Raw genomic sequence first — 23,119 nt, forward strand, 5'->3', positions numbered from 1 at the left:
GAACCCACACTTCAGCTTTAAACATCTTAAGCTAAAATGCGTATACTGCGATTGCTTCAAAAGTAAAGAACTTGAAAAAAATGTGCATTGTTTTTCAATTTCTTTACTTTTGAAACAATTGCGACATTTGAGCATTAGCTTAAGATGTTGAAAGCCTAAGCTAGGGTGCCGCCATTGTAACAAAAGTAAACAAAGAGTAAAAAGCATTTTATTTCTATTTGCTTACATCTGTTACAATTGCAACACTAGTGCTTTAGCTTTAAACATCTTAAGCTAAAGCTCGGGTGCCGCAATTGCTTCAAAAGCTAAGCAGTAGAATTTTTTTTCTATTTCTTTACTTTTGAAGCAATTGGGGCACCAATGATTTTGCTTACAATGTTTACAGCTAAAGCGCGAGTGCAAAAAAGGTCTTGCATTTGCAAGAGTTTGAGCTATGCTCCATGAGACTCCCTCGGGATGTGATATGCTGCGCAATACAAGTATCCAGACTAGACTAGACTATTGCCATTGTAAATGACAGTGCCTTTTATTTACATGTTTAGAAAACCTGCTAGGGGTGTTTACACACCACTTGCATGTTTTCAAAATACATAAATAAAAGGCATTATCATTTACAATTTCAATAGCTCAAACTCTCGCAAATGCGAGACCTATTGCATTGCAAATGCTTATTTCCTATGAAACCAATATATATTTTTCAGTGTTGTGGGCCCCTTTTGGATCAATGTCTGTTTAAATTCCACAATGGTTAGTTAATATTGTCTCATAATGTGTTGAATAATAAGACTTTAGTTTCAATATGTACAGCATGATTTGCCTTTCCCTGCCACAGATTCTTTCAGTGGCCAATTCTTAAAATTCAGTTTATGTACTTTATACTGTACATGTAAGCTGTTAATGAAAGTAACACAGTTGAAAGGATCTACAATATGTTTCGGCTCTTACCGGAGTATCCCTGAAGACAGTTGCAGATCACCTCGGAGCTCCTCGTATCCTGGTAGCAAGAATGTGCAAAATACCGATTGCTTGTAGGAAAATCTGGACACAAACAAGGGCGGCAAGGCTGCCCCACCAGCGGGTTTCCATAATAACCATCCAAGCACCTGTAAAATGAAATATTATAGAAATTCAGTGAGATCCACTCTTGAGAAAATGTCCTAACGTGTGGGAGCACATGAAAACATTACAGAAATGACCAATAATCATAAAACATGTCTTTCTGCCTCCCTTTAATAGAAGAGTACACTGAGGGTTGCGTCTTTAACTTTGTTGATATCCTCTTGATTATCAGTGCATATAACCTTTGCCCCACCCCCCCACCCCCCAAGGGCCTGGGTGTATGTTGCACATGCCCATCGACTGTTAGCATAGCCTGCTCACATTGATAGAGTTGGGCGCATATGAGCTCTTGATATCCATTTGGAAGGAGGCAGGCATAACCACTAGTGGGATGCAGTAGAGTTCCTTGAACTCTAATGTTTCCTCCCCCAGGACCCCCCCTAGTGGTGCACTAAATGTTCCCCATTTCTGAGGTGACAGATACGCAACACATCCGACTATGGCCACTTTGACCATAGGCATGATACTGTCATTCATACGCAAGAGGTTCAATATACAGAGAGATGTCCTGCGAAACATTTATTACCAAAGAATGCAAGGACTCAAATACGAGGACATTCTACTGCGCCCATTGTGCTGGCATGTTTAATTGATTCCAGTTGTATAGAGCGAAAAAGAAATACACTTTCTAGGTCTGAACTAGAGAGAGAGAGAGAGCTTTATCTTTCTCACTATGCTCATGTAATCAGAAAACTCTTTAAGTAAAAACAAACATAAATATAGACATAGATAGAGGTTATTTGGGTCAACCCTCTTCATCCATTGGTCCGTTCAACAAGTATTCACGTTTTGCTTACGCCTACTAAAAAATTAAGCATTGCGCTGTGGGACAGCCCGTCTCAGCCATAAGCTTTCTTGCACTGTGAGTCGTGGCATTGAACCCTGTTCACATTGTTCACGTGTGCACATGCACCAACAAAGAAGTTCACTTAAGTGCTAAGGCGTGTGGGCCAATACTTTATTTTGTGAATCCATGTTTCCATTCTATTCTCTACCTTTTTAAAAAAAAAATTGTCATTCGTGTGTGTCTAAACTGTATTTAGAATCCAGTAATTGCAAGTCAATAGTTCTTTTACTTAGTGCCATTAGGAATCATATTTTCCTGTGGTGTGAATTAAAAACAAAAAGGGTTTATATGCCTTTACACGTGTTCGAAGTTCAGCTCCCTGCTAAAATGCATTCATATTTTTCTATTATAAATATATGTGATGGTTAGTTTTTTAACATAATTTCTTTACTGCAAACGTATTTGGCAACTATGCTTAGAAGGTGGCATGTTTTATTTATTTATTTTTCTGTGCCATAGTTTTGCAAAAAATAAATAAAGCAAATACCCTTTCACTTTCCAGGGTCAGACCTATTGGCTTTTCCAATGATAGTTCAGCTTGCAAGCCCAATTTTAGGGCAGAAAGTGTACATTGGGTCTTGTCTTGCCTTATTTTGTCTCGCTGTTTGCCTTCAGACAATTTTGGGAAAAAGTCCTACCGCAAGAGCAAATTTAGCAAGTGCGAGCAGCTACTTGCCCTCCAGTTTACAATTCTGTTGCATTCTGTGTTATTTTATTAGCACACAATGCATCCTTGCATCCATTTTGGATGTAAGGGTGCATTTTGTGCTGTGAAAATAAAGCTAAATGATGGGAGTACGTTTGGAGAAAATACTACCCCATGTGCACAAATAGTGAGCACTGCTCTTCATGTTCTGTTGCATTTAGCAATATTTCCTAGAGCAAAAGGCGCCCTTTGCGTCCATTTTGGACACCAGGGGGCATTTTTGCCCTGATAAAATTTTGCTAAATTTAGAATTACACTTCTCGCAAATTTCTACGTAATCTCGTGGAATTTGTATGTAATTCTGTGTCATTTTACTACATAGAATTACGTAAATTACACCCACCCCTCGACTTAAGCCAAGGACATTCTACCATGATCAAGGTAATCCGCTTGTCAGTTAGGTCATTGTGTTGGTGGGTTTAGTTATTTCCAACAGTATATATTTAAATAGAAATTTACTGTTTTAACTTAGAAGCCTGTTTTTGTGAGAAATAATATATTTTGTGTTTTGCACTGTTTTGTCTTGCTGTTTGCTTTTAGGTGGTCTCTCTCTCCCTCTCCCTCTCCTGCCCTTAATGTGGTTTGCAGAGTCCGGCTTCCCCTTCCTACATCTGGGACCACGTGTTTAGGCTCCTACTCAGAGCCTCTCGCCTCCACTACTTTTGATTTGCGGCCACCTACCCCTATGTACCCTTTATCTTTCAGCGGGCCCAGCAACAAGTTGGAGAAATTAAGGCCCTCTTCCTGCAGGGTTCCCTGTTAGAGCTTGCTAGGGAAAAGTTAGAACATGAGGTCAGAAACACTGGGGCTTATTTACAAGCCACTTGCGCCTAGAATACGTCACTTTTTCCCATGTTAAAAGTGACGCACGGGCAGCGCAAGAGGCTTATAAATAAGCCCCCCTGTGTTTTCCTCTCCTTGTCCCCTCCTCATGTCACTCCCTTTACATATTCCTACTTTTAACTACATCCCTTCACCATGTTAGTTATTATCGCCTGGGCTCTAATTATCACCCATTCCTATGGATCGCTCTCTGTTCCTCCTGATTGGAGTCCCCAAAGCATATACATGACTGTCTGTCTGTCTATGCTCGTCAATCGATTGCCCTCTCCACCACCTAGGTAGCATCCTCATGATGGTGCTAATGCTGGAAACATAAGGACTGCTCCTCAGTCGCTCCATGGTGCAGCTTTCAGAGCATATACTACAGATGATTGCTTAAGGCTCATTCCTATGAGTTGCTCCCTGCCTCTCCTGGGTGGAGTCCTCAGACTTATATCATGGATGGTTAAATAATGCCACTTTCTATGAATTAGTACTTTATAATTTCTGTGTGGGCCCCAGAGCATTTAGTTTAGTTGATGGAACATTGCACTACCCAAAGTTAGCGCCCATCATCTTTGGTTACTTCCAATGCCTATTCGATGTGTTTTTAAACTGCATGTTACAGACGGCTCCAATTTGATAATTTTCGTTTTTTCAGTTTTGCCTAGTCCCATCTTCATGCACCATCCTTTGTGATAATGAGCTCAATTCCCAATCCTTCAAACAATAGTCAGAAATCTACTTTCTTTTTTGGTTTGAAAAAACTGAGCTGTTTTTCTTACTCACCCTCTGGACCCTGCCCTGGTTAGACAAGCAGCTCCTGTGTGGCCCAGTCCAGTGGTTGTCCCTATTATTAAAAAACTTAACTGCTACTGGTAGATACTATGAAACAGGTGTCTAAAGGCAAAATGGAGGTCAGGACAAGTAAAAAAAAAGGCGAGTCCTGCCAACACGTTAGTTCATGTGGGGAACGACACACATAGTGCACAGCGCAGCCTGCTGCCACTGCGCACTACAGTGGCAATGAGGATGGAGCAACCCTGCCACTACATTTCTCTCGTCCTGGGCTACCTACCACTGCACCTGCACCCTCGACTGGCTCCAACACATGATGCCCTCTCCATCATATACCGCGCACGCTCCTGCACCGTGCCAAGGCCCTGCCAGTGCCACTTGCGTAGATGCAGATGGGTCTCCTCTGGTACGAGCGCCGGCTCCAGTTATATCCTCTTCATATGGCAGCTTCCCATAGCCACTGCAAGTCTGCCACTATCTATCAGCAAGTACTGGGCGCCAGTAGCCCTTGCATGAGTCAGCGACCCGGCCCCGCCATCCTCTACCAGCGGCCATTACAGTTTCTCTTGCATCTACGCCGGGAGCACGCCCTCCTGCTTCAGTCATCCTACCTGGTTCATTTCTACCTGTCATCCTGAGCAGCGCCCTGAACCATGAGTGAAGATCGCCAAGGGAAAGCACAGGCTATGCCATCACAGAATGTCATGCCAGCCATGTTGTTGAGGATACGTCCAACCCCCTGCCCACCTTAAGTGAACTCAGTGACCCTTGTACTGCGGGGCCGCAGTGGCACATGTGGGTGGCTCGCCTCAACAATTACTTCATGGACACTAAAGAGGCAGCGTGACAAAACACTTCCTCCTCTTTCACTACGTAGGGGAGGAAATTTCAAATGATTTCGCAAGCTCCCTAACACTGGGGCTGAAGACGACTACGACAGAGCCATCACTACACTTAATGAATCCTGATTTTGAACGATTCAAATTGAGGTAGGCTCGCCAGCGCAAAGGCAAATCAATTGGCCTGTTTTACGACTGCCTGCGTGAGCTGGCCAGCACGTGCACTGTGGATGACCCCCAGAATGAAGCACACGACCAGACACAAGGCTGCCATTCTGCTTTCCTCAGACTTCACATCCTCCACCGACCCAACATGCCCCTCAACGAACTCCTCATGCTTGTTCGCTCCCATGAATTTTGAAATGACCGTGCAGGGCAGATCGAACTTGCCTTCGAGAAACTTTCAGCTACTCCAGAACCTCTCTCCACCTATCAAGGTGGAAAGGCAGCAACCATCACAAACGGCCCCCTCGCCGGCGTACCACTGGGCTCGACCCAGGCACAGAAACCCTGAAAGACACTACTGCGGACTGTCCCCTCACCCACTCCATGAATGCCCGGCCAGGAACAAGACTTGCTCGCTGTGCCTTCGGCCCAACCATTTTGCCAAAGTTGGTCTGGCAGAAGTTTTGACTCCCAATCGAAGATCTCTCATTTCAGGTTGTCTCTATGAAAGGCACAATGGTGACAGCAAAGAACAGTTAGGACTACATAACGAGAAATGTATCTGTCTTCACCAAGTGGCATCTGCCGACAGGTTCCATCCCAAACCTAGGGGTCGCAAACCCAACCCTGACTAACACTGAAGAAGACCCTGCCTGAGCTGGTCATTTCAGGCTACAGTCCCACCTACTCAACAAGAGACCGCACCAGCAGGGACACCCGAACCACCCCCTGCACCCCTCCCATTCAAGAATCACTATTACAACCCGAGGCACAATATGACAAGACCAAGGAGGTTCGAGGACTGTGTGTGATTAGATGCCTGGCCCTGCCATCCCTTTCAAAGAACTGAGTTTGAAACCCCTGAGGGCACGGGCTGTAGCAAATGAAATGTGCTGCTATTTTCTTAGTAGGAAGATTTGGAGGAATTTAACACAGTGCAGGGTAATGCGCTGCTCTGCTACGTATATATGCACACATGTCCTGACTCCACGTTGGAGGTCAGGGCAAATTAAAATAAAAAGACAAGTCCTGCCTACACTCTAGTTTGCTTGGAGAATGCCACAAGTGTGTATGTGTCATAATTAGTCAACACTTGCGCTTCCCTCCAGCACGACCTATTGCCCCAGTGCACTACAGGTGTTGGGTGTCTTCAATCCCCAGAGGTATAACAGAGGTTAAAGTCAGATCTGACCTTATTCTCTAATGTGGTAGCATGGTCGAGCAGTAAGGCAGTATCAGAGAATAGTTTAAAGTATTTGTTGTACACACTCAGTCAGCAAAAGGTTCCACACTCTCGAGAAATGAACTCTAGGCCAATTGTTTTTATATCAAAATATATAGTTGTTTTATTTTAGAACCAACAGGTATCAAAATATACTTTTCTCAATATGAGTGAATTTGTTTTATTACTTTGCAGACAGGCAATAGACTTAGTAAGTACAATAGTTACTTGGGTTGCAGTAGGAAACACAATTCTAAACACAATTTAACATTGAGCTCAATAGGTTTTTGTATAAAAATGCAATAGATTACTTTCAGGATTACTTTGCTATCCACAGGACTGGATCCTGGATTCAGTCCCCGGACCTAAGCTGTAAACAGTTAGGTAAAAACGTTTTGTTTACAGTTGTACTTTTTAAAGAATATAAATGTATTTTTAAAGTTGACACTTAGAAACTTTTCAGCGAAAAACTAGCAATGTTATCCTATGGAAGGAAATTCAAGTCACGACTACTAGAATCCTGGTCACCCAAATTCATGACCTGGTGGGGAAGGATTGACACAGTGAAGATGATGATCACGCCCATTGTAAACTATCTGGCAGAATGCTACCCATGGCACTCACGGACGAATTCCACAGGAAAATAGACCAAATGCTAAACAAATTTATATGGAGAGATAAGAAACACAGAATAGGCCCCAAAAAACTCAGATTGGGAAAGAAACTAGGGGGACTCAACCTGGCGGACCTAAGAACCGTCCAGACAGCCTTTATAGCCAGACAAGGGTACTCCCTAACCAACCATACAAACCAACATGGCTCTCTTTTGAGAAGGCAAAACTAAATAATACTGATCCCCTAACTCTCCTCACCGCCAACAAGCAGGCACTTTTGAACAACACAATTTTTGGGCGGACTGCGGTGGCCGGAGCGGAGAAGGGGTCGCCTCCGTGATGACATACATTGGCGGTTCGGCTGGGACTAAACTCGGCCACCCGAAGAGCATCTTGGACGGCGACGCCGTCGAGGAAGAGTCGGCGGAAGCGCCTTGTGGGTGCGGGCACCTCGGGGACCTAGCATCGTGGGGTGCCCCCCCTCTTGCGCACTCGCGTCCCAGTGCCCGGGCTGGAGGATCGACGGACCCATTGGAAGGTGAGAGCGGGCAGGGACGCTCCTGCTGGCCCCCTGCCCTACAGCTCTGTGGCCCGCTTTCATGACTAGTGGCCTGCCGAATGAAGGGCCTACCGGAGTGACTGTGCCAGCCTAAGGAACACACTGACACTAGAGCCAAGGGGTGCTGGGCTCTGGCTGAGGACTAAAGCGGATCATGGAAAGAAGATTATAATGCACCTGGAGTGGAGGCCAGAGACGCGGTGAGAACACCCGTGGGAGCCTCGCCGTTGCGAAGAAGAGGGCAGCCACAGTGGGCGGGTCACCAGTGGGGTAGAGCGTGGCCTTCTCCTGGCGGACCTGACGAGGGGGCCCGGTGGAGCCATACCCCTGGCCGAGAGTAGCTGGCGCTTTGACCCCCAATATATGTGCGGCGAGCAAAGGGGCACCACCGTGGTGAGGCTGGGCGACGAGAACCACGGACGTTGAGGAGTATCATTGGTGCACGCCTTATCGTTCCTTGAGGGGTGCGACTGGGAGCGCTTGGCCCGGGCTTCCTGCGTTGGGTCTCGGACACTGAGGTTGGGCCATGGGAAAACCGCTGCGCACTCCGGAGGCAACACAAACTGACCCCGTTGACGACATGCCCGAGTCTCAGGATTGGAGCTCGGCTGGGGGCATAGCTGCGGGGCTGCAACAACAGCAACTTGACCAAATCTTCAAGGCCATAGCAGACACGAAAGAATAATTGCACCACGACATAACGCAGGCCACCACAAGTCTTGGATTATTGCGGGCCGACCACAGTAAACTAGCAGACCACGTCAAGAACACAGAATTTGCGGTTGAAACGCTGGAACCTGCCCAGAAGGCAATGGGCGTGTCGCTGAGTGACCTGTCGCACAGAGTGCAACAGTTGGAAAGGAGGGCTGCAGATACAGAAGGGCGTAACAGACGCAACAACATAAGGGTAGTAGGCCTTCCCGAAAAGTGCGAAGGGGACAATATGGTTGATTTTCTGGAAAAGTGGCTGCAAGAGGTGGTCGCCCCTGAAGGCCTATCACAATTTTATACCCCGGAAAGAGCCCATCTTGTGCCGGCCCGTCCTCCAGGCCCAGGGTCGCCCTCCCAGACCGGTGGTCGCATGCCTGCTTCACTTTAAGGACCGCGATCTCATACTGCGGAATGCCCGGACAGCTGGCCCCTATAAAGTGGACAATGCCTCAGTCTCCCTCTACCCTGATTATTCCCAGGAGGTCCAGCGAAGCCGCTTTTCCTTTCTGACGGTCAAGAGGGCCCTCCGAGAGGAGGGCATACAATATGCTTTGTTCTTCCCGGCATGCCTGAAGGTGATGGTGAATGGGACTGCTACCTTCTTTGACACCTCAGATGATGCTTGGCAATGGCTTGAACAATACTGCGCGGGCAAGGACGGCCCGGGACAACGGGACTCGGAGGCTGAGATGCGGCCTAGACCTCGAAGGAGCCGCCGCACCAGGAAACGCGGAGCGCTTGGACAATCCCCAACAACCTCCCAGACGGGGCTAGAGAGGCAGGCGGCACTACAGGCGGTCGCTATCATATCTGGAGCAGCGACTGCGCCCTCACGGGCGGACACAGAGTCTCAACAGGGGTCGGAGGGCTCTGAGGAGGACGATGGCCATCTGCCTCAGGTTACCCCAGGGACTGCTGATGGCTTGCTGGACGAGTGATGGTGCCTGACTTCAACGTGTGGACAGTAAGGGGGGACATGCTAGACGCGGCACTATGCCACTGAGAGGGGTGGATGTGGGTCGGCCGGAGATGGCGGGGGTTTGGATAGCTGGCCCGGGCGGGGGGGGCAGTTGCTGTGGAGGGGGGGGAGGGTTCCGATTGGAGGGGCTCCCCTGGGGCTCGGCGTAGCCAGGAGGAGGGGAATTTTGCATATGAGGCTCGACCGTTAGGTTGGACTGGTAAAGTTGCTGTTCGGCTCGTGCTGGTGTTGGACCACCCCCTCTACCTCGCACTTATTGTGAGACCCTGGTAGTTACCAGGGTATTTCCCTTAGTGGGGACTGTGTTTGGATGGGTAACTATGGTTTAGAGCCTGTTCTGGGGAAGGATCGGGTGGGGGTTGTTGGGGATGTTTTGGTAAGGGGGGGTTTGTCAGTGTGCCCGCTGGATTGTGTTGGATTGTGTTTTGTGAAATCCTTTTTTATGGCGCCCCGACTTGAATTGAAGTGTGTCACTTGGAACGTGCGAGGGCTGAACTCCATGAGGAAACGCTATAAAGTACATGCATATTTGGTCCGCAGGGGGATCCAGGTGGCCTTCCTACAGGAAACGCACATTGATCAGACAGAGGGGCGGGCGTTACAAAGGAGATGGAGGGGACAGTTGTTCTATACCACTTATTCTGCATTTGCCAGGGGGCCTTAGTATGGGTGAGATCAGGGGTCCCTTTTCAGCCTACGAACAATATTGTGGACCCGGAGGGGAGGTTTGTGCTGGTGTTAGGACGCCTGATTGGCAGGGACGTGACATTCTGCAGTGTATATGCTCCAAACTCTGAACACACCGCATTCTTTGCGCGGCTCTCTGGGACGCTAGCATCTTTCTTAGTTGGCACAGTGTTTATGGGGGGGGGACTTTAATTCCGTCACTAACGTGGAGTTGGATCGCTCTCACCCTCCACTGGCTCAGTCGGTAGTACGGAGAGTGGCCAAGGTGCGACAGGAATGGCAGGAAGCCTGAGGCCTTGTGGATGTATGGCGGGCACAACATCCTGCGGATAGGGACTATTCCTTTTATTCGGCGCCACATGATTTGCATGTGCGGCTTGATGGCTTTTTGTGCACCCCGGGGGCATTGGAACTCACGCGTCATAGCGAGTACCTGGTGAGGACACTCTCAGACCACAACCCCTGCTTGATAACCGTGCTCTGGCCGCGGCAGCAGCAGGCGATCCCGACATGGCAGTTGAATCCGGCGGTGCTAGAGGTCCCCACATTTACCGCGGAGGTCGGGGAGGGCGTAGAGCGTTACTTCTCGGACAACTCGGGGACGGCATCGAGCAGAGCCCACAAATGGGACGCGTTTAAGGCAGTGGTGAGAGGCATATGCATCTCCTCTATCGCGGGGACGCGTAAAGTGCTGCTGCAGGATGTAGATCGGGCAGAGGCTCGTCTGCGCCAAGCAGAATTGGATAGCCACGTGAATGGGAGCGGCCATGAGGAGGTGACGGCGTTGCGCGAGGAAGTGGCCACGCAGGTCGAGCGGCTCCTCCGCTATGACTATAGAGAATACATGGCCCGTGCTCATGCTGAGCGGGACAAAGTAGGGTCGGTGTTGGCCTGGCTGGCTAACCCAGCGGTCCGGGGATCCCCCATAGTGTCGTTGACCACACCCACAGGGGACCTAGTCTTGTCACAAAAGGGGGTCAAGGACCAATTTTTGGATTATTATACACTGTTGTATCAGAGCAGGATGAGGGACACCCCTGACGGCCTGGATGACTATCTGGAGGCTGCGGAGCTACCACAGTTGGACCCGGAGCTGGGCGCCAAGCTGGGTGAACCTATATCGCTGGGAGAAATCAGGGCGGCGGTTAAACATATGGCTAGGAGAAAGACGCCAAGGGCTGACAGACTCCCGGTGGAGTTCTACGCCGCATATCTAGACATCCTGGCGCCGCACCTGCAGTCGGTTTAAAGAGAGACGTGGGAACTGGGCAGGTTGCCGCCCACCATGAGAGAAGCGATCATAGTGCCACTGCTGAAGAAGGGTGGGGACCACACATCTAGGGCGGCATACCGGCCGCTTTCCATGCTTACGGTGGACTACAAGATCCTTAGTAGGATCCTGGCCACGCGCCTCTTAGACCACATGGGCACTTTGGTGCACCCAGACTAATCGGGTTTCATCCCTGCTAGGCCCACCGCGACGTGCAAACGGCGGCTGATATGGATCGTGGGGGACGGAGGGGAAGGCTTTACGAGGGCAGCGGTGCTGTCGATGGATATAGAAAAGTCGTTCGATAGTGTCGAGTGGTCGTATCCGTTCAGAGTGCTGAAGGGCTTTGGACTAGGCGATCATTTTATACGCTGGACCAGCGTGTTATACAGGTCTGCCACGGCTAGGGTTCGTATGGGACGCACAATCTTAGCGGCTTGCCAGGTGGAGAGGGGTACTCGCCAGGGCTGTTCCCTGTCCCCGCTATTGTTTGTGCTGGCAATAGAACCGCTAGCGGCGCACGCCAGACAGGGTCGATTGTACGATGGGGTCCTGCTGCGTGGGGAGCCACATCACATTTCCTTATACGCGGATGATCTCCTTTTATATCTGGCTGATACAGGGAACTCATTGCAGGGTCCTAAAACCTTGCTCAGGGACTTCTGCCGCTTGTCGGGCCTGCAGATGAATTGGAATAAGACCTGTTTATTTCCCCTGTCCGCTGAGGGCCGGCCTCCACCAGCGTTGGCTGACCTGAGGTCGGAGCCAGACTGCTTGCCGTATTTGGGGGTCCGCATTTTTCACGCCCCCGCCGACCTCTTTGAAGGGAATGTGGGAGGCGCGCTAAGGGGGCTCAGAGGTAGCATAGCGTTCTAGAGCACTCTCCCTATATCGGTGGCTGGGCACGTAGCGCTTAGGAAGATGGTGGCGCTCCCTCGTTGCTCTACTACTTTCGCACTTTGCCCCTTTGGATCCCTGTTTCTTTTTTTAAGACACTCCGGACGCTGACGACAGGGTTTATCTGGGGATCTGGCAGACGGAGGGTAGCGTTGACCACCCTGATGAGACCAAGGGAAGAAGGGGGGCTGGTGGCCCCAGACTTCAAGTGGTATTACCTGGCGGCGCAGCTGCAATGGCTTACGCAGGCAGTGGCGCGAGAGTTCAGAGGGCCGGATGGACCACAGGGTAGGGTCATCCCCAGACACGTATTATCGTTCATTATGCTTCGCCAGAATTTTAGACTGGATCAGCTCACTCTTGAGGAGCGCACCCTCCGGTCATGTTGAATACGTAGTCAGAAAATAGCAGGTCTTGTGAGCCCATATGCCCCGGAAATCCTATTGGGCATGTGCACAGCCCTTCCCCATGGAGGACACTGGTCGGCGCTGGCTGGCTGGGAGGATTGCGGGATCCACATGATTGGGGATTTATATAGGGATGGTGTCTTGATGTCTTTCCCAGCCTTGCAGGGAGCCTTCGACTTACCAAGGGGGGATTATCTATTGCATGCTGCCCTTGTGGCGGGAATCCAGAAACAGTGGAAGACGGGATTATCGGAACCACCAACATCGCTGGGGTGCCAATACGTCACTATGGCGGTGGGTACGTTCAAGGCCATCACTTACCTGTATAGGCGACTGTCTACGGAAAACCTTCCCCCTTTGGACAGCTTGCGAGGTAAATGGGAGGAAGATCTGGGTAAGCCCATGCCTGAGGCGAGGTGGCCACAATTGCTGAGGAGGGCTTGGAAGGGCACACGCAATGCCAGGTTTCAACTGGTTCAATTTTATACTCTTCACAGGGCTTATTTAACTCCGGTCAAAATTCAGCAGTTCTTTGGGGGGACCCAATCGCTGTGCCCTAGATGCAATGCAGAAGGCGCTAACTTCGGCCACATGTTTTGGTCCTGTGCCGGGTTAGGTTCTTACTGGGCGGATGTGATGGCATGCTTGAATCAAGTGACAGAGCGGGAGCTGGAGGTAGAGATGGGAACCTGCCTTCTGCTGTGGTTCCCGCACACCCCCAACACTAAAATAACCAGCAAATTTTATGATTTGGGTTTGATAATGGCGAAGAGGGAGCTTACCATGCACTGGAAGTCTGGGACGGGCCCTAGCTTTCGGAGGTGGAAGGCGAGCTTCTTAAACTTGGCAAGGAGCGAGGGGACACTTCGGCTTCAGCTGGCCAGGCGTTCCTCTAATGACAAGGCGCTGGAAGCTGCAAGGGCTTGGGAAGCACTGGTAACGGAGCTCCATTCACTAGATGAGTTGAACGAGGAGGACGAGGTTCAGGCAGTTACAGATCAGAGTGTGGAGACCACGGCAGGGACTCCCGGGAATGCTGAGGGGAATGTTTTGGATGGGGATACTTGAGCACATATGGAGAGGAGTTCGGCCGGGCACGACACGTTCAGAAATACTGAATAGCCAGGAGGGAGAACTGGAGCACACATGGGTAGTCTGGTGGAGTCTCCCGTCTCTTGGGATCACTGCTGCAGTTATCTTTTATTGGTTGCATTAGACTTGGCAGAACCTAGAGCTCTGGGAGTCTGCATACAGGGAAATAAATAAGGGCACACTGACAGGGGGAGGTGGGGGTAGGGAGGGAGGGGTGGGGGAGTTAGGGAGGGTAATAAAAATGTTGAGTACTGGTTTATCCTGTTTTGAATACTACCTACTGAACAGTGTTTCAGATGTTCTTGCATGTGATATTGATATGACGATATGCTGGTTTGAACCTCAATAAAAAATATATTTAAAAAAAAAGTATTTACATTTCAGCAGTTGGTACGATTTTTAAGGAATATTTGTAATCGTCACTTAGAAGAAATTTCAGAGAAATGGTTTTCTATGGAAGAAAATGCAGGTAACTGGTAAGTACAGTTAAGATTACTTTTGCGGTTCAGCACTAAACTAGAAAGTACAGCATTGACTTCTAACCTGATCCCAGGTGAGTATTTTGAAAATCGTTATTTGGCTGATTTTAGAGGAACATTTTAAAGTTGCAAGTTAGAAGAAATTTCTGTGAAAACCAGTCAATGTTAGCCTATGGAAGGAAAGTGAGTTATCGGCTTTCAGGTGAGTACTCGACTGGTGAGGTCAAGGTTCTGGGCATAGACTTAGGGGTCTCCCAGGGTTGGAAAGGTACAGTTGTTACACCCTCAGCGGTGCAGGGGCAGCCGGGTGCAGAGAGAGCAGACCCAATGCAATCCAATGGAGGGTAGGGGGCCTTTGGTTGGTGGCTGCAAGCAGGCAGGCCACTCGGCTGTGGGAGCTGAGCTCCTGGTCACATACTCAGGGCAAGTCGGGAAGTAGAGTAGGGTAGTACCTGCACTTCCAGCGCAACTCGGGCGGCTGGGTGCAGGGTGCTTTTAAGCTGTCGGGCGCTCAATGTTATCCAATGGGAAAGTTACAAAGTGAACAAAGGCTGCAGGCTCGGGGATGGAGATTCTTCAGGTGCGACCACCACTTCGAGAGGTAAGTTGGGTTCTTGGAGAAGAGGTGAGTACCCCAAAGGAGGGCACAAAGGGCTGTGGGGCGCCGGGAGCAGGGATGCCTTTGGGTGTCGGTTGGGGGGGTCCCAGGTTCTAAGGCTGCAGGCGTTGTCTGGGTCGTCGAGGAGGGTCTTTGGGCACTGGACTTCGGGTCCCAGTCGCCGGGGGGACATCCTTGTCATCTTGGATTACTCGGGCACGGGCCGGGCTCGGCGGGTGCAGAGTGGGCTGGATTTGCGGTTCTTGGCTGGCACCAGGGGTATGGTTGTTGGAGCAGAGCCTCTGCTCAGGGGAGTCCCAATCTTTGAGAGGGTCAAGGCAGGCAGGTCCTCCGGGTTTCCAAGGTTGCTGTCTGCAGGAGTCGCCGGGATTTCGCAGGGGCAGGTTCCATGGTCCACAGGCCGGTAGGGCTGGGGCCAAGTCAGTGGGTGTCGTCCTGTTGTTAGCAGCTGCACGGCGGGTCTTCTTCGTCTTCATCTTCTTCTTTCTGGTTTTCTTATCGGGATCTGAGGAAGGAAGGTTCAGGGTGCCCCTAAATACTGAATTTAGGGGCGTTACAGGTAGGGCAAGGGCAGGGACCAATAGGCTCCTGTCCTGGGGTGGGTACACCCCCTAGCATGCCCCTCTCCTGTGGGAGGGGGCAGGAGCCTAGCTGTGATTGGGCAGGGCTCCCCATCTTCAAGATGGCTGGAGCCCGGGGTCGTGCTTCACCTCGCCTCTCACACCTGAGGGGTGGGGTTAGCACAGGCTGGCACACCCCCTTTCCTGACGTAGGGTTTCCCGCCAGTCTTCCGGCCAGAGTGGGGGTCGGAACTGGTGAGGGCCAGTTGCTGAGTACAGCAAGTGGCCTGCAGAAGACCACAAGGGCGGCAGGCCTTTGAAGCGTCCCCCTGCCCATCCTGGGGGAGGAGACCTAGCAACTCGCCCAGGATGTGCATTGTTGCAGGCCCAGGAGAGCGGGAGCTCTCCACCCAGGGGTCCAGCAACATGTCTGCTGTGTGGCAGCCTAGGTAGCCTCTCAGTCCAGACGTGGATTGTAGGTTAGGTTTTCAGGGGGCATCTCTAAGATGCCCTCTGGTGCAATTTACATTAAATCCCACACTGGCATCAGTGCGGGTTTAATGTGCTGAGAAGTTTGATACCAAACTTGTCAGTCTTCAGTGTAGCCATTATGGTGCTGTGGAGTTCGTAATGACGACATCCCAGTACCATATACTCTTACTGCACTTTTAGTGCCCAGGAATGGCCCTGGGTACTGTAGGGGCACAGGGCTCATGCACCTGTGCCCATACCGCTGGCATAGGGCACCCAGCTAGAGGGGTGACTGAGGTATGCCAGGGCAGTGGGTTTTGTGGGCATGGCACACAGGGATGTGGGCCATGTCGACTCTCTGTTTAGGTCTGCACTTAGACACTCAGCCTGCAAAGGCAGTGTGTGGGTGTCAGGGTACAGGGCCACTAAGGGTGGCACAATAAGTGCTGCAGCCCTGAGGGGTCTTCTCTGGTCACCATGCCCTGGGTACCTTGGGTACCATTTACTAGGGACTGACAGGTGGCCTGAGATGCCAATTGGGTTTTGGTTTCAACACAGGTTTAGCAAGTTCAGCAAAAAGTGGGGGCATACCAATGCAAGAAAGATGGCACTTTCTCACAATTTGAACCTCTGTCAGACCATTTTGTGAGAGTTCAGCAGCTGCTAGGAAGTACGGACGTGAGTGCTTCTGAAGTTCTCAGAGGCAGTTTGAATGATGTCTCACAGGATTGTACTGAATGAGGGGACAATGTTAAATGAAATCTGGAAACCAGCATTAAGAAACTTTAGTAACATTTCAGGATGGATCTAGACCTGAGAAGGTAATAGAACCTTCTGTTTTGTGTGGTAACCTATTTTAAACTGAGATATTGACTTACCTGTTAAATTTAATTATTTTCCAAAGATATCACCAACTAAACATTGAGGTCACTGAGCATTATTCACTGCCTCACACTGATCTGAGTTTCTAACCTTCCATATCCAGCGGTAAGCCTGAATTGCTGTCCTCACTGCCCTGAGAAAGTAAAGTGCCGAAGGGAGAGTAACTTACTATCCAAGAGAAATGCTGCAGTATTATGATCCTGTGACTCCTGTTGCAAAAACAAGAGTACACACAAGATACTGCCCAGCAACCACTAAGAAAAGACATTGCACCTTATCTTTACTCCTGAATTTGTAGTAGAGTTCTTATAGTTATGAGATTCACTCAGAATTCCAGAACTACCCATGGTTACTTACAGCAGTCATAGCTTTCCAGAAGAACTCCAATTAAATTCATTTACTAATTAGTACATTTTATGGAATGCTGCATTTGCACTATTTACTTTGTATCTTTTCTCAATAGGAAAGCTATTTCCATATGGAGTAAATCCTACTCCTTCACCCACAGAAAATATGGAGTCTTCCCTTTCCTTTTCCACTTTAGACCGGCAATTGTGACTTTCAATCAGGGAAATGGCACGACTTTACATTGTGGAACACACCTGTACAGGTATGTGGACACCTAAGAATGCATACGTATGTTGGTGTTCACTTACTCCTGCACAGTGGCAGTTGGTTGCAAGTACAATTCACCATCATAAAATGTTTAAATATTGCTTCTTGTTTCTTATTAACTATAAGCTGCACAAAAAAAGTCTATCTGCCTGACGCTAAATGATCAACATTACTTCATAGTCATTTGTGCTGAATACTGATGAACTGCCTATCAACAGCTGTCAGGTCACCTCACCCCATCCAATCTTTGCTGGAAATCATGACAAAGTGTTTCTGTGATGGTTCTTCAATAAGTGGACAAGCCTGAATAACTTTCAGTATGTGCATGTCTCAATGGAGTTTACCTAAAGTCAAAATGTGTCCATCCGAGAACATTAAAAACATCCTTTGTATCAATACATTGATTAAACAATGTTAAAATAGGACAAGCTGCATAAACCACGTCTGAATTATAATGGAAAGACATGGGTACATCTTTGCGTCTCACCTCTTGAATGGTGCGACATGCTGAGCCATGGGGGGGAAGTGACACATTTCCAAAAGGAATACATTTTATCATGTCATGAAGACTGAAGGACTGGTGAGTGAGAGCTTTGAGAGTGGGGACTTGGCCAGTAGGGGTTTGGATAGTGATAGCTTGACTAGTGGGAGAGATAACCTGGGGCTGGAAGACTGGAGCTTCTTCAATGGGGCCTCAGCGACTGAGGGTTTGGTGAGTGAGACTTTGGAAGTGGGAGCTTGTTGAAGGATGACTTGTTGAGAGAGGGGCGTCGTCCTAAAGGCTTCTGCGAGTGTGGAGTTAACAAATAGGGGATTGGTGAGTGCTGTCTTGATGAGCGAGAGCATGGTGAGTGTCGGCTTGGTGAATGGCAGTGTGGAGCAAGAGAGTTTGAAGAGTACAGCTTGAAGACTGGGGTTTGACCTCTGCCCGTATCTGCATCTAAACACTCCATGTGTCATACTGCACCTTTCACAGTTGTCTCCTGTTGTGAATCCATTGCAGTTGAAGCAGGCACCAGTATCTGGATCGCACCGTTCGGCATTGCCATTACACAGACATGGGCGGCAGCTGGGGAAGCCGAAGTATCCAGACAGGCATTGGTCACAACGGCGACCTTGAGTCTCACTGCGGCATGAGCACTGTCCAGTCACCTGATCGCAGACAGCGCCGGTAGAGCCTAGAGCGTTGCAGTCACATGCTAATTGAAGGAAAATAGTGAAATAGAAAGTTAGTCAAATACTCCAAGATGCTTTTAATAAATCTTATTAGCAGCTGTGTTTTTTGACTAAGTGTCAAGACGGACAAAAGGCATATTTTGTATTGAATGGGTGGCCTACTGACCCGCTGGGACAGCAAGACCAGGGCGTAACAGAAGGCCCTGCAGCCCCTGAGGCACAGCGGGCCCCCACTCCATCAGGGGTCTCCAACTGTTCAGGGGGGCCTATTCTGGCCAGGTTAAATGAATATGTGTGAGATAAAGAAGACTTGGGCCCTTCAGTAGATTCTGCAGGGGAGCCCCATAATTTTGCGTTACGCCACTGCAGCGAGGTACCACATCTGTCAACCTGGTGGAGAGCAACATTTACATATTTACCTACACCTGCTAGGTTGGTGGGGATCCTTTCAGTAAAAATGCTCCTGCTAGCCTGTAATCATGTTCCAATACAAATGAGAAAAACCCCTTCATATAGAATTGGTGAAAAACGTGCACCTGGGCAATGTGTATTACAGGAGCCACAGGCGTGTTTGCATCACTAATGCAATATTTTTTTTAATTCAAATCATTTGTATTCAGGGAAAGAAAAAACAAGAAGACATGACAGTACAATAAGGTAGAACAAAATATAAAGATACAATAAATGCGTGACATTACATAACAGATCTAGATTCCATTACATTACGGTACAGTACATTGCGAAGCAATAGTGAACAAAAACTAGAGTAGGGAAGGTCATTGAAAAAATTTGTATATGTATATCCAGTTACGTATATATTTGTACGTTTCGTTAGTATCTATGTACACCTCACGGTATAGGCACCGTTGTTCGGTTGCAAACTTCACAGGCAGGTTTCACAGTTTACTTAAATTACGGGGTGTCAAATGAAAAGGAGGAAGCGTCCAGTGATTTCCACAGCTTTTTGTGAGAGGTGCGCCCTGGTGAGGATTGTAGAGCCTGGTTATCGGCCCCTCTGAGGAAGGACAGCCAGTCTAGCCACATTTTAAATGTTACCTCCGTGGTATTTTTCCACTTGCACAACACAACTTTGCATGCAAGCGTGAGTAGCAGATCTAGTAACTGGCGATCGATAGGACTAGGCAGGTTCGGCTCCAGAACACCTAGAAGAATATAACTAAATTCCCTCACCGGTTTGATACCAAGGATGTGTTCAATGCACTCAAAAACTCTATTCCAGTATTTCCTCAGTGTGGAACAATCGAACAACATATGAGCCATGTCTCCCACCTCCGCTTCACAATTCCAACACTTGGGGTCATCTCTTAGGTGGAGCTTAAACAACTTTTCTGGTGGCCAGTAGGTTCTGTTGACTAACATGAATTTAGTTTGAGCTAATATAGGAGAGATTTTGTTTTTAACAGCCGTTGTGTGGATTACCTCCCAGTCAAAAGTCACACCCGATGTATTGGGTTCAGATTCCCACTTTGTTTCATTTTGTCTGTGCGTGTTCTGTGGGAGGGGGAGGAGCATTTTGTATAACCTCGAGACGAAGTGACCTGCTCTATTAAAGCGTGGTATGGCGCTCCATAGCCATGGTGTAGAGGGTGTCAGTGAGCGGGCAGACAAAAGTGTTTTAAGTTTTAAGAAGTCATAGAAATCTATCGGCTCAAGGTCGTATGTATTTTTGATCGAAGAGAATGGCAGGGGATCCTTCCCGTTAAAGAGATCACTTACCATGTTGATACCCTTGGCGGACCAGTGGTTTCATCTGAGGGGCGTCCCGTTTATTTTCAAATATGGGTTATACCATAGGGCAATTGAGTTAGACTTTTTAAGTTTAAGGCCTTTATGGTTAGTCTGATCCATCTTCAGAAGTGCCCGTCTTGTATTCAGGAGTATGTACTTTGAGTGGGGTAGGTGCGTGAGATCCATGGTTAGTATGGCCGGCAATGGAATATTGCCCATAATGGCTTTCTTGATATCCACCCATAGCAGGGTATAGTCCGATTCCCCGTTTAGCCAGTGACTTCCCTGTTTGCATAAAAATGCAGTTTGGTAGTGTCTAAAGTTTGGGAGACCCAGGCCGCCTTTTTCTTTAGTGAGCTGTAGCTTCTTTATTGATATCCTGGGTTTCTTCCCTTGCCACAGAAACTCACCAAACAGTTTGTCTGCTTTATGTAGAAAGTCATCAGAGAATGTCATAGGCATCATGCTTGCTAGATAGTTAACCAGGGGCGTCACCATCATCTTCAGGGTTTCAGCCCTACCCCACCAGGATAAATACTTAGGAGACCAGCCATCAAGTAGTGTCTTTATTTTAGTCAGGAGTGAGTGTTCGTTAATTCGCAATCATGGATATGAGGTCACTTTCAAAGTCTATGCCTAAGTATTTAAAGGAGCCCGGTTGCCACGTTAAACCCGAGTTCCCCATGATGTCTTTACCTCCTGCATTATTGAGGAATTTCACTTCTGTCTTGTCCTTGTTTAATTTATATCCGGAAACTTTTGAGAAATCATCAATAGTGGTGAGGAGTGCCGGTATTGCCTCAGCTGCCTTCTCTGAGACGACCAAGACGTCGTCCGCATAGGCTGTTAGTTTTATAGTGCAATCAGTGAATGGAATCCCTGAGATATTTTTGTTATGTCTAATCTGATATAAGAATGGTTCGATTGCCAGAAGAAACAGTGATGGTGATAGGGGGCATCCCTGTCGCGTACCTTGGTGCAATCGGAATTGAGACGAGAGGGATCCACCAGCCCTAACTTTTGCTACCGGACAGAAATAGAGAGACATGATCATCTTAATGAGTTGTGGTCCTAAGTTGAATTTGTGTAGTACAGCTTCTAGATATGCCCAGTCTACCCTATCGAAAGTCTTCTCGGCGTCTAGCGTTATTGCTACAGATGGGGTGGTTAGAAGCTTAGCTTTTTCTAGAACGTGCACCAGGGTCCTGGTGTTGTCACTAGACAACCTGTTTTTTAGGAATCCTGATTGGGAGGGGTGTATAAGCTGTGGTAGGATTTTTTGGAGTCGTCCCGCTAAAATAGAAGCAAAGAGCTTACAGTCTAGATTAATGAGGGAAATGGGCCTGTAGTTCTTGGGTTGTGTGGGGTCCTTGCCTTCCTTCGGGATGACCGCGATGATGGCTTCTGATAGAGTGCCTTTCATTGACCCTGTCTCACTGACTTCTCCGAACATATGGAGGAGAGGTTGTGTGATTTCGTGGGAGAAACACTTGTAGAACCTTGCGGTAAAGCCATCGGGTCCGGGGGCCTTTCCGCATTTCAGTGTTTTGATGGCATTCTGAATCTCTACAACCGTAATCGGTCCGTTTATGGTCGCCTGGTCTTTCCCGGAGAGAGAGACGGTAGTCTACATTCTCCTAAGTAATTTTGGATTTTATCCACTTCCACTTCCGTATTTTTGGCATAGTCGTTTGTAGAAGTCTTTAAAGAGTTCTGCGATTTTTATCGGGTCGGATTGTGGAACCCCAAGCTGGTCTACAATAGATTTTATCGTGTTTTTCTGGATTTTGAATTTGAGGTACGCTGCTAAACTCTTCCCGGCCTTATTTGACTCGCATAATTTAAATCTTTTCCTCTTATTTAGTCACACACCAGCCCTTTCACTAACTAGTTTATTACACTCGTATTTTTTATTTGCTAGTTTATTTAAAGATTCATCCTTCCTGTCACGTAAGTGTCTGGTTTCCAAATCGGCTATTTCTTTCTCTAGGTCATCTAGTTTCCTGGTATGATTTTTATTCATGGCTGACTTGATTTTTATGATGACACTCCTGATTGTACTTTTTAGAGCCTCCCACCTAGTCGAGTCAGAGGTATCTCCCCTACCATTGTGTGACAGATATTCTCTGATGGCAGTTTCAATGGTAGCCCTATGTTGTTCATGATCAAGGACCTTGTCATTGAGGCGCCATAGGGATTGTCGGCTAGATGGTTTAATATCAGAAATGGTGAGTGTGATGCAGGAGTGATCAGATACTAGTCTTGGTTCTATAGATGTGCTTTCAATTCTGGGTATAGCATTTTTTGTTATGAGCAGGTAGTCAATTCGTGAGAACGAATCATGAGGGGCAGAGTAGAATGAGTAGTCCCTCCCATCAGGGTTTTGTAGGCGCCATGTATCAATTAATTGAAAACGGTCACAGAGATTAAGGAGGGCCTTTTGAGATCAATTGCTGCGAAAGGAACAGCGGGAGTCTTTGTCTAACGTTGGATCTAGTGGAAGGTTAAAATCACCCGCAAGAATATGTACTGCCGTATCCGGAATGGTGTCTATATGTTTCGTGAGGTCTGACCAAAATTTTAAGTCGCAATTGTTAGGGACATAAATGTTTGTTACATAGAATTCTGTGTCATCTTACACAAGCTTGGTCGTGGCCCATCTTCCATTAGTATCAGTAGTGGTGGAGAGTAGGTCAATATTGGATTTCCTGGCTATCAGAGTTACCACTCCATTTTTTTTCCCAATTGCCTCTGAGCCTGTAACTTCAGTAAAGAATTTATTCCTAAGCGTGTGGAAGTGTCTAGCCTCTAATTTGGATTCCTGTAGTAGAGCT

General features: G+C 48.2%; 1 protein-coding gene across 1 annotated transcript in view; it reads right to left on the reverse strand.

Moving 5' to 3' along the window:
* The window catches only part of LAMB4 (laminin subunit beta 4), a 790,532-nt gene that overhangs the window by 223,411 nt on the left and 544,002 nt on the right, over nucleotides 1-23,119 (reverse strand). Inside the window, exons 21-22 of the mRNA XM_086967212.1 lie at nucleotides 18,328-18,559; nucleotides 946-1,103 (exon numbers count right to left, since the gene is read on the reverse strand). Of these exons, the coding sequence (XP_086823338.1) occupies nucleotides 946-1,103; nucleotides 18,328-18,559 (390 nt within the window). The remainder of the gene's footprint in view (nucleotides 1-945; nucleotides 1,104-18,327; nucleotides 18,560-23,119) is intronic.

The sequence above is a fragment of the Lissotriton vulgaris genome, chromosome 1_1, assembly GCF_964263255.1.
Source record: "Lissotriton vulgaris chromosome 1_1, aLisVul1.2, whole genome shotgun sequence".
Lineage (NCBI taxonomy): Eukaryota > Metazoa > Chordata > Amphibia > Caudata > Salamandridae > Lissotriton > Lissotriton vulgaris.